This window comes from Alligator mississippiensis, chromosome 4 (assembly GCF_030867095.1).
Source record: "Alligator mississippiensis isolate rAllMis1 chromosome 4, rAllMis1, whole genome shotgun sequence".
Taxonomy (NCBI): Eukaryota; Metazoa; Chordata; order Crocodylia; family Alligatoridae; genus Alligator; species Alligator mississippiensis.
In genome coordinates, this window is record NC_081827.1 from 213,616,203 (window position 1) to 213,628,982 (window position 12,780).

The 12,780-nt window shown below is 41.4% G+C and overlaps 1 protein-coding gene across 1 annotated transcript in view; it reads right to left on the reverse strand.

The window, feature by feature from the left end:
* UBR3 (ubiquitin protein ligase E3 component n-recognin 3) overlaps positions 1-12,780 on the reverse strand; it is a 276,834-nt gene that overhangs the window by 68,603 nt on the left and 195,451 nt on the right. Inside the window, exons 28-29 of the mRNA XM_059727297.1 lie at positions 10,171-10,371; positions 9,166-9,302 (exon numbers count right to left, since the gene is read on the reverse strand). Of these exons, the coding sequence (XP_059583280.1) occupies positions 9,166-9,302; positions 10,171-10,371 (338 nt within the window). The remainder of the gene's footprint in view (positions 1-9,165; positions 9,303-10,170; positions 10,372-12,780) is intronic.

Sequence of the window (12,780 nt, forward strand, 5' to 3'; positions counted from 1 at the left end):
CCTGGCATACTATGTCCAGTTTGGGGAATCATACTTCAAGAAAGCTGTGGACAAAAGTGGGAAAAGTCCAGTGGAGAAAAAATAAAAATGACAATAGGTCTAAAAAACATGACTTTGGAGAAAAGGTTGAAAGAATTATAATTATGTAGTCTGGAGAAGACCTATGTAAGTTGGGGGGTGGGGTACTGGTAACTATCTACAAATACATGAAGGGTAGCACGAAGAGAATAGCAATGAGACTACTTTCTCTGGTTGCAGGACAGGACAAGTAATCAAAGTAGTCACAACTATAAACTGCAACAAAGGAAATTTATGTTGGATAACTTTCTAATTATGAAGGGTTAAGCACCAGAATAGTTTACCTGAGGAAGTTATAGAAACTCCATTTTTTTTAATGTTGTTAAGAGCAGATTAGGGAACCACTTGAAAGAAATAGTTTAGACAGGGATGATCCTGCCTTGAGTAAGAGAATGGACTGGGCTGACTTCCTGGGTCTCTTCCAGGCTCTCTTTTTCTATGATTTTCTGATATAAATTCTAATCCTATAGTCCTTATATGGATAAAATTCTTGTACATGTCTAGATTACTAAATTAAGCCCTAAATCACTGAATAGCATTGATACTATTGCAGAAGACCTTCCAGGTCATCTTTCACAAAGTTTATGGGTGGATGGATTCAACATTCTAACATACCCATGCAGGGAAAACACTGGATCCACTAACCAAGTCCAATGAATGAAAGAGGACTCATGGACGGAGATGTAATACATCTCCCCAGCATTTATGGATATGTATGTCATTTGGCTCTAAAAGCAATGTATGGAATAATGTAACACTGTTCTGGTTTAGGATATATTTAACTTAGATGAGAAACACTGGACCCTGAATGTAGATTTGATCATGAAAACACAAAATGTCCAATTCCCTTCTAAAATTTCTTTATCTGATAGTCTTAAAGTTCTGAGATTTTTATACAAAGGAGTTAAGATTACAAACAAGCCATTCCAGCCTATTTAAAAGCAAATCTTTCTTTGAACAAAGAGCATATTTATTTTAAGAACATATTCAAATCTTCAAGAACAGTTAAGATGGTATATCAAATATACTATACAACTAGAGTACCACAAATCTGTACTGTATCTTTCCCATGATCACCTCTTGGAGAAACTGGCCAATTGTCGCCTTGGGTCCTCCACGATTCACTGGTTGGAAAATTGGCTCCGTGGTCGGACCCAGAGGGTAGTAATTGATGGAAGTCACTCATCGTGGTGTCCTGTGACCAGTGGGGTCCCCCAAGGCTCTGTCCTTGGACCCATACTGTTCAACATCTTCATTAATGATGTGGACACTGGAGTCAGAAGCGGACTGGCCAAGTTCGCTGATGACACCAAACTTTGGGGCAAAGCATCCACACCAGAAGACAGGCAGGTGATCCAGGCTGACCTGGACAGGCTCAGCAAGTGGGCGGACGAAAATCTGATGGTGTTCAACACCGATAAATGCAAGGTTCTCCACCTTGGGAAGAAAAACCCGCAGAATCCTTATAGGCTCGGCAGTGCTATGTTGGCTAGCACTATGGAAGAAACAGACGTGGGGGTCATCATTGACCACAAGATGAACATGAGCCTGCAATGCGATGCTGCGGCTAGTAAAGCGACCAAAACGCTGGCTTGCATCCATAGATGCTTCTCAAGCAAATCCCGGGACGTCCTTCTCCCCTTGTACTCGGCCTTAGTGAGGCCGCAGCTAGAGTACTGCGTCCAGTTTTGGGCTCTACAATTCAAAAAGGATGCGGAGAAGCTTGAGAGAGTCCAGAGAAGAGCCACACACATGATCAGAGGTCAGGGAAGCAGACCCTACAATGACAGGCTGAGAGCCCTGGGGCTCTTTAGCCTGGAAAAGCGCAGGCTCAGGGGTGATCTGATGGCCACCTACAAGTTTATCAGGGTGACCACCAGTATCTGGGGGAACGTTTGTTCACCAGAGCGCCCCAAGGGATGACGAGGTCGAATGGTCACAAACTACTACAAGACCATTTCAGGCTGGACATAAGGAAGAATTTCTTTACTGTCCGAGCCCCCAGGGTCTGGATTGGCCTGCCACCGGAGGTGGTTCAAGCGCCTTCATAGAACACCTTCAAGACGAAACTGGATGCTTATCTTGCTGGGATCCTATGACCCCAGCTGACTTCCTGCCCTTTGGGCGGGGGGCTGGACTCGATGATCTTCCGAGGTCCCTTCCAGCCCTAATGTCTATGAAATCTATTAAATGAAATCTATGAAATCTACCCTGGTGTAGAAAATAATATACAGATTATGGTTACATGGACTCTACTGGGATATTTTCTATTTTTTAATTTTTGCTATACAAAAAAAAAATTTGGTAAATATTCTATGTACAATACAACCAAACAAAATAATTAATATTATGGCTCAAAACACAATTAAAATATTTTAAAAAATCCAAATACTTTTCCATTTAAATGACCAATTTATTTTACAGATAAAAGCAATTCTAGCTAACTTTTACATATCTACAGAAAACACAGTAGTGCTGTAAGCACTTAATGTGAAAGAAAATGTAAATCAGCAAAATATTTGCATAAAAGGTTACAGATTTGGGATCAATATCTGAAATTGTTCACAAAGTGATTGAAATGCAAGTTATATAAAAAAAGCTGTATATAAAAAGAGAGAGCTAAGCATTTGTTTAGGTTTTTTTCTCCCAGGATCAGAAACTATACCAAAAATAAATCTACCTTTTAAAAACAAAAACAAATAGTCAAGGTTCTCCAGTAAGTTACAACAATGTATAGACCGCATTCCATTGCCAGCAAATCAATAAATAATAAAGGTAGGGATACCATTGGGCTCATCAACCCACAGAAGTATGAAAACTGTCTTTACGTTCCTGAAGGGTAAGTGGGTGGCATTATACCACCTCTCCTCTCTTATCACTTTTCCTACATGAGCCATCAATTGAGTGGCAGGGATCATCTGAGAGTAATGTGCTCCACCATGCTACCCATTAGGATACAGGTAAAAATATCACCAGTGAGGGATATAGTTAAAACTCTACACAAGCAACATCCTTAGTAGTACTTCTAAGTCAAGACTAAGTGCTCTTGAAACTACCAACAAATCATAAAGAAAAAAATGGCATGTGTTACACTGCCCACAAAAATATACTGTATTATTCTTATCAAGTAGACATAAATGCATATTTCATTATACTACACAGCCTTGACTCTGACCCCACTATATTTATTACCAATTTTTTAAAATTTTGTTTTCAGTTATTGTCTTCTGGTAAATAGGACATATTATCAATATACATTTTCAAAGTAGTTATCATCCTTTCTTGCAAGTAATGCTGACCAACTACAGCTCTTGCAATCAGATTCATGTTGGCAGGCACTTATGCCCCACTAAAATCAATGGATACCTATGCAAGTGCAAGGTCTCTATAATTAGAATAATATTGCAGTCAGGGCTTTAGTTTAAAAGGAAAATAGTACATAACCTTATGTTCAAGGAGGTGATACTTCCCCTCTATTGGGCGCTGGTCAGACCGCAGTTGGAGTACTGCATGCAATTCTGGACGCCACACTTCAAGAAGGATGCGAATAACCTGGAGAGGGTCCAGAGAAGGGCCACTCGTATGGTTAAGGGCTTGCAGGCCAAGCCCTACGAGGAGAGACTAGAGAAACTGGACCTTTTCAGCCTCCGCAAGAGAAGGTTGAGAGGCGACCTTGTGGCCGCCTATAAGTTCATCACGGGGGCACAGAAGGGAATTGGTGAGTATTTATTCACCAAGGCGCCCCCGGGGGTTACAAGAAATAATGGCCACAAGCTAGCAGAGAGCAGATTTAGATTGGACATTAGGAAGAACTTCTTCACAGTTCAAGTGGCCAGGGTCTGGAACGGGCTCCCAAGGGAGGTGGTGCTCTCCCCTACCCTGGGGGTCTTCAAGAGGAGGTTAGATGAGCATCTAGCTGGGGTCATCTAGACCCAGCATTCTTTCCTGCTTATGCAGGGGGTCGGACTCGATGATCTATTGAGGTCCCTTCCGACCCTAACATCTATGAATCTATTTCCAGAGAAACTCTGTGTGTGGATTTACCTTTGAAGCGGATTCATTTTGGGCTATGAAGAACTACTATATTTCTATTTGGAGATTACTTATGAAAAGAGAATTTATTTAGGGTCAGAGTTAAGGTTGAAGAGTTTAGATTAATTTTTCTTTACACTTGAAAGAACTTAATATTCTTTATCAAAGAGTCAATGCAAGATTGATTATATCCTTAAATTAGTCATGTCCTTGCCTGGGCTGGACCAGTCATGAGATCAACACTGACCACAACATTTCACAGCCATGCAGTTTTCTGTGCAATAAGCAAGCATTTTATGTTGTTTGAGTATGTATGAGTATGTGTGGACTGACAAACAGCATCCTCACTGGATGGTGGAGATGTGGAGATTTAAAAGTTTAATCAGTCAACTAAAGACTGAAATACTGCTCTGGAATACTGTTGTCAAACAACACCTGATCTAGCATCAAAATCCAGCATGTATAACTTCATAAATTTGCCTTGCAGATTTCAGATATTAATATATATTGGAATCAGGCCAAGAACACTGCTTGAGCTCTAGAAGAGTGAGCCATGATAGATGGCCAGTTGGACCATTATAGATGGACACTGATAATATTAGTGATAAAAAATATGGCCCTTGGAGCACCCAGGCCTACCCACAAAAAGACAGTGGAATGGGTCACTCCAAAAGTTATAGTTATAGGACGTTACCAGCCTATAAACCAACATCCCGCACCAGGATGGCATCCAAGCCTGCCTTACAGGAACAAGGTTACAACTCAGAATACAGACCCAAAGATATTACTGAGCTTATACACTTCATCCTCACACACAACAATTTCACTTTTAATAATCAACACTTCCTCCAGAAGATGGGAACAGCTACGGGCACTAAAATGGCCCCACAGTATGCCAACCTTTTTATGAGCCACCTGGAAGAAGACTTCCTCAAGAACTGCACCATCAAACCCTTGCTATACTTAAGATACATCGATGACATCTTCATCACTTGGACTGAAAACCTGCAATCTCTGATTGAGTTCCATCAGAAATTCAACAGTCACCGTCCCTCCATCCAACTTTCTTTAGAATACTCCAGCACCAACATCTCCTTTTTAGACACAATGATCAGTATCCAGAAGGGTAAAATACAGACCACAGTATACAAGAAACCCACAGACCAACATACATATCTGCACAGAACCAGCAATCACCCTAAACACACCAAAAAAGCTGTGATATACAGCCAAGCCCTCAGATACCAACGCATTTGTACTGAAGAGAACACGTGGGATTGCCACCTCACCAATCTTAAAAAGGCTTTCACCCAACAAGGACACTCGTCCAGAGAGATAGATCGCATGTTTGAAAGAGCCACCCGGATACCACGTGAAGAACTGCTGTAGTACAGAAGAAAACCCCCCACAAATCGCACACCGCTGGTTATGACGCATCACCCATCCCTTGAACCTGTACAGAAAATCCTCAAAAAATTGCAACCCATACTAGAAAGAGACCCTATTCTTAAAAAGATCTTCCCAGAGCCACCCATCCTAGCCTTCAAACAAGCACCAAACCTCGCCAACCTCATCACCAGAAGCAAACTTCCTCAAGCCCAGAACACACCAAAAGGATCCAGACCATGCCATGACAAGAAATGAAAAACCTGCCAACACATCTCCACCACCCCCACAATTACTACACCCCACAACAGAGCCATCAGCATCCTAGGATCTTATAGCTGCACCTCCAGCTGTAACCTTTGGTGCATTGGATGAGGTATATTACATTTCTATGTAATATACCTCATTCAATACACCAAATGCCCTGATGGAAGATATGTAGGAGAGACCAAACAACAACTGCGCACCAGAATGAACGCACACCAGAAATCCATCAAGGACAGAAATACCCAATTACCGGTGGGGACACATTTCTCACAGGAGGGCCACTCTCTCTCCAATCTCTCAGTCCTGATCCTCAAGGGAAACTTACACAACACTTCCCAGAGACGAGCCTATGAGCTCCATTTCATCAACCTCCTGGATACTAGAGATCATGAACTAAACATAGACATTGGATTTTTGATACATTATAATCTGCCTGGCAACTGCATCCCCAGCCCAGCCCAGCCCAGCCCCTGGCTTCTTTACTTTTCATTCCATCCAGGAAGAGCACACACCAACTGCTGAAACTTCCTTAGCCTGACGAAGGGTTTTTGAACCTGAAAGCTTGCTTAATAACTATTCTCCAACTATTTGGGTTGGTCTAATAAAAGATATCAAATTCACCCAAGAAACTTTGTCCACCTATAGTTTAATTAAAGTATTATCAAAGGGCTTTAGATACACAGGTAAGTTGACTTGAATGCTAAATGGGACTCTTGAAACACCTTGGGAATGATTTTTGCATGAGATCTTAGTATCATCTTGTCCTTATGGAACAAAATGTATGAGGGTTCCCCTATGAATGCCTGGAAGTCCCTCATACTTCCAACTGAAAAGACCATTTTGAAGGCAAAAAGGAGTACGCACAGTTTTCCTCAAAGGAAGGCTCTATATAAAGTTTAGAAGGATTGCATGAAGATCTCATGTTGGTCTCACCTGACCTGAGCAATCACCCTAGAGATTATCAGGAGCTATATAGGAGGCCTTGGTTCCACTGCATGAGGTAGGCATTCAGCAGCAACCCTAGACTCACACCCACTTTGGAGCAGAAGTGTAGATATTTGGAGTCATCTTCGTTGGCAACAGGTCTATAAATGAAATATCAATTTGGTGATGGCTTTTGACTGCTACCACTCATAATCAATGACAGACTGCCTGTTAGGGAGTCTTCCAGGTTGCTGCTGATACCTGAGAAGTGCAAATCTGTTAGGATTATGCCAAGAAAGGAACTTCATTTCCATAGCTAAACTGTCTCTGTGCAGGTGTGGGGGCAGGGACCTTTTGATCATTTGTGTAAAGCCAACATAGCATTTGTTAATATCTGCACTACTGAGACTGAATATCACAGGATAGGGAGGAGCACCAGTCTAATGGCCCTGAGTTCCAAGATGTATATTTGAAGTTGTCTTGTATTCTCCATGACCAAGTACCTCGAATATATAAAAGGCCCACATAGGTTTACTGGCCCAAACGGCATGGTCAATGATGGAGTCATGAGTGTTAATCCTTTTCCAAATGCTGACAAGTCACATCTACAAATTTACTGTTATTAGGTCCTGTGGTGCAGCAAGACTTTCAAACTTGCTGGTAGTTTGACCCAAAGTGCAAAGCAGGCAAAGTTTAACAAGGACTGCTACATATATGCAAATACATCAATGCCCTTATAATGTAAGGCAAGTGTGAACAGTCATAGCTGAATGCAATTTTGTTATATTCAGGACCCCATGAGGTAAACAGAAGGGTGGGAGTGAGGCACCCACATATAAACGCCCCCCCCCCCGCCCCCAACGTACCCTATTGTGCCTCGCTCCCACGCATGTAGACGGAAAGGCCCGGCCCAGCCAGCAGCAGCTTCTGGGCAGGACTGCTACTGCCACTGCTACAGCCGCTAGGGGACCTGCTCAACTTCCCCAGTGTCCAGCTCTGGGCCGCAGGTAGGGAAGTGGTGGGGGTGGGGACAGGAGCAGGGGCGAAGCTGCAGGTGGGTGGGAGTGTGGAGCTTGCAGCTGGCATTAGTATGGAGCCTCTGCCCAAGGGGGGACAGCGGCAGCGCAGAGCTCAGGTGGGCAAAGTGTGGGTGTGAGGGAGGGTGGAAGGGTGTGGAGATCTCCACCACTCTCCCCATGTCGCGCAGCTCTGCAGGTGACAGCAATGGCAGCAGCAGCACTTGTGCCCAGTGGCACGTGGCTCCAGCTAGCGCTGCACATCACAGCTAGGAGCGCAACCCAGCTGGGCTGCCTCTATTGGCAGTGCTCCCTGCCGTGTGCGTGTGTGCAGCCCCACACTTGCATACCACAGGAGAAGGGCAGAGAAGGCAGCTGGCTCCAGTGTGCAGGGCTCCTCCCCGGTGGCACGCAAGTGCGGGGGCTGCACATACACAGTGGGGAGCACCAGCAATAGTCGGCCTGCTTGGGCTGCACCCCTCACTGTGATGTGCAGAGCTAGCTGAAGCTATGCACCGTTGGGAATCAGAATCTGCACTGGGCATGAGCACCCCGAGCGCCACGTGCTGCCGCTGTGCCATGAGGGGAGTGTGACGGGGATCCCCATAGCCACTCCACCCTCCCTCACACCCCACAAATGCCACAGACCCACGTCCTGCCCCCACAACTCCCCCCACATACCCTATGTTCCCTCACACAGTTACACCCCCACACACACCCATACACACACGATACATAACCCCCCCCACATCCCACCATACATACACACCCCACACTTCACCATACATCCACATCCCCCCAGCCCCACCATACATACACACACATAACCCTCCCCATACCCCACCATATACACACAAACCCAACCACACCCCCCCCACACACAATATATAAGATTAAGAATTTATTTTTGAGTTATTATACAATCATCTCTATATACAGCAGGCAAACAACTCATGACAAAAATATATTTTGTAATAAAATTTAAATATGTTATAGTATGTGTTAGACTTCTAGTGTATGATTTGGGGTTTTTTGGTTCTACAATGGCAACCGCCCCTCCCAGAAGGAGTATTTCTGGGGGGCAAGGGGAGTGATTTCTGGTAGCAAAGGTCAGGGGTTAAGGGCAAGACTTCCAGTCCCAAGATGGCAACCAGGGGGTGGGGCTACCCACGCAGCCCTTAAAAGCTTACCAAACCTTGTTAAGCAGACCTCCAGCCAAAATTATTGCCTGCCCCTGCTTTAAAATAAAAGCCACAGAAAACAGCTGGAGCAGTTGTATGCCGCTATCAGCTGCAGCTATATATACCCTTAGCTAGTTGACTCTGTGCACGTGTGCATGCATGCATGTGCGTATTTCACGATTGGAGGAAATCTGATTCACAATTTTTAAGCATCCAGGGTTAGTAATGTTGTTTAAGAGAAATGCAAAGAAACTGTTGTCAGAAAAGCTTAATACACCCACCTAGCTACAGAATACATAAAAAGAAAATCATTGTCTGGTGATCCAGGAGTCTTGCTGTAGTCTGTATATTTCTTCTGAGTAGTGTTTTTTATATCTTTCATCACAGATTCCATTTCCTTGCTTAGATTGGTTTCAGACTATGGGGGGAAAAGGCACAGAAAAGTCCATTTGTTTATACAGAGAAATGCAATATTTGGTCACAAAGCTTATCACTGTCATTTTATCGATCTATATATGCAAAAGCAGGTGAAAAAAAGCATATTAAAAGTTGATTAAATATAAAGGTAATATTCTGAAAAGGAAGGGAGATGGACAAATCAATTAACTATGAATTTTGTATATCTCTTAACTTCTAGATATTTCAGTTTGTGCAAAATGTATTTGCAATATATAGAACAAATGCATCAAGTAGCCTTGGCTGGGATGATCTAGCTGGGGCTGGTCCTGCTTTGAGCAGGGAGTTGGACTAGATGACCTCCTGAGGTCTCTTCCAACCCCTTCTATGCATCTATAAGTAACAAATTTAAAAATGCAATCCCAAGCAACTATATTTTGAAATACCCGTCTTTGAAAAAACAAATAATCCATATCCTTAAATGTTTTTAATAGACATACTTTAAATAGATTCCGGTTATAATGAACTGATGTTTTACATTGTAAAAAAAATATAAGTGAGCTTTACGTAGTATGATTCAGTTCAATGTAAAGTGCCAGACTGCAAGATATTAAATAAACAAGAAAAATGAATGTTAAAGATATACCTTAAGATTAATCATTCTTTGGTCATAACACTTTCTTTTAATAAGTGATGTAATAACAAGTGCAAATGTTTAGGATATTTTTAGCATTTAACTTATGATAAACTAAGTTTTTCCACATGGGACAGGAGGAAAAATGCAATCCCACAGCACATAACATTTGAAGTCACAGAAAAGAACAAAATAGAAAGTTCAAAGCTTTAGAGGCAAATTAACAAGGATCTTTCTGCCTTACACTGATGCTTACTGGGAAAGTTCCCAGCTGTTCTTGAAGCTCTTCCACCTCTTTTACAAGATCTTGCATATTCTTGTTACTGTGACATTGCCAAATGTTTCTTTCACCATTGTTTCCAGGATAACAAGGCAGGACACTGTTAGCAAATTGCCTACAGAGGGGACAAGTAAATTCTCCTTTGTCCACTGAAAAGCCCTGGAGGACCTGGTCATTCTGAAAGAAACAGATTTGCAGATAAACTTACTGAAGACAATAACTATGTTTTTGATATTCCATAACTAGATACCACGTATAAAAAAGGACTTCCCCAACCCAAAAGTATAGAACAAGAAAAATAAGAATATTCTCTTAATTTGGTAAAAGAGTTCTAATCACCAGGATTCACACACGATGTGCCAATTTACACATACTGCTTATTGTCCAAAACAATCCCATAGTAAGTTTGAAGAACACAAGATGGGAAACTGACCACTAAGCAAGCTACCAGAAGATGACTCTTACTCTATTGAATGCACATTTTTTCATATAAAACAAGGAAACATTTGACTGCGAGGTCTTAAACCAACCCAGGGGTTTGTTAGAAACCTTTCTTCTACAGAGAGTTGAGGACCTGGGCTTAGTTTTTAATATTTGTTTTTTTATTTTCCCCTTTTGAATATCTGTTATTAGCTTTGCTATTTCCCGTTAGCAAAAGTCAGATTCACTTGTTAGTAATGGTAAGTCTCTGAAGATTATTTCCCCAAAATACTTGAAGATATCTAAAGATATTTGCCAGAAGGAACTGCACATTTCCAATACGACAAATAATCTTAGACTGAAGCAGTAAGTAATCTCTTTTCACCTTCATGAATTGCCTCAGCAATTTCATACTCATGGGAGATCTGCATTGCGAGAAGCATGCTGAATTATCTATAATCAGAAATTTTAACAATCAGTCCTGGTACTGAGGTAGTTTGGGCCAAGCTGATAGAATTAGTTTTATAACTATTTGGACCTGGATCTCTAACTTTTCTAAGTAGTTTAAGTATAAAACGTTTATCTGTTTGAATAACCTTTGGACAAGGAATGTTAGAAATATCCCGAATGGTTATGGAAATATTTAGTTTCAATCCAAATAGTGACCGCCTATTTAATATTTGTGTGATGTTTGTTTTTTTTAACAGGAGTTGCATGCTGCCAGAAAGACCACTGGAAAGGTAATGGTCTAGTTAGAACGGAAGTCAGAAATCAACACAAAAAGGAGTTTGTAGTAATAATGAAGAAAATACGATCTTTATGGAATGCCATAGATTAGGATTGACCACAAAAAACTCGATTTCACTTATCAAAACGACAAGATTATTCTTTAAATTATCTTTAAAGTCAAGGGACAAGATAACAAACCCCCTGAAGACCAAATGAAGAACATCTAGTCCCTTCAGGTTCCTTTAAACTAGGGTGAATTTTACTGAGCGAATGGTGCTGCTGCTAGCTACAAAGCACCATTTACAGTTTCTAGTTTGGCACAAATACAACAACAAAACCTAGTCAAGAGGAAATTAGAAAAACTTTCCACTTTAAACAAAACAGAATTAGAAACAAAGCAGTTTTAAATGTCATGGAACACAATCATTTACTCGGTTGTACATCACTCTTTTCTTTTATTACATTTTAAAATATAAGAAAAGAAAAAAAAAAGACAACTTAAAATATGACAGATAGACTTACTGGCCTAGTTGTTCAAAAATAAAGGTTGTATTTGCTTCTGGAATGTAGAGCCTAAGAGTACCACAGAGGCCAAGTGTTCCTAAGGAAGTAGCAGCCCATCTCCTTAACCCATGTAAAGACATATTTTTTCAAACAATTTCCCAATATTTGTTAAATATGCTACACTAAATTACATGAATTTGCACATCCCCTATTCTCCTAGCAAAATTAAAATGTAATTTACACAAGAAAGACTATTCAAGCTCTGTTTTTGTATATATTTATATAAAAATACGAATATATTTGCATTTAGACTTTGGCTTTTTTGTTTGAAGAGAGACAAGTCCTTGAATTTTTATGAAACTGGGAAACCACCCAATTGGGTTATATTAGCATATATTAAAAGCCCCTAATAATGGAAACCATGCAAAGACTTTGTCGTCAATAACCTGCAGACTAGGTTATAGGCTACTATAGACCGGAGCTCAAAACACTATGGCCCACAGGCTGAATCCAGCCTGTGAAGAAATCTGATCCAGAAAGGGGATCAATGGCACAGAGCTCTGCCATGCCACCCATCCTCTCTGCAGCACCTTGCAGCAGAGCTGCACCTGTGCTTCCCTTGTTGAAGAGGGCCCGAGTTTCTGCAGAGAGGCTGAGTGCAGGCAGCTGGGCACTCAGAGGGTAGGCAGATGCAGAGACTTGTGGCTTGTAGCCATGGCTGGGTCACAAATTCTGTTTCACATAGGTAAAAAGCTACTGACCCCTGCTATAAACAAAAGAAAAATGAATTATTTAAAAATTTTTTTTTTTTTTTTTAGGGATTGCAACTGCTCTGCAGAAGTATTAAAAACTTAAACCTATTCCCTTACCATCCTGTGATTTCACGAGTTTATAAGCATTGAGTACATCTTGAAAACAAGTTGTTAGACTCTT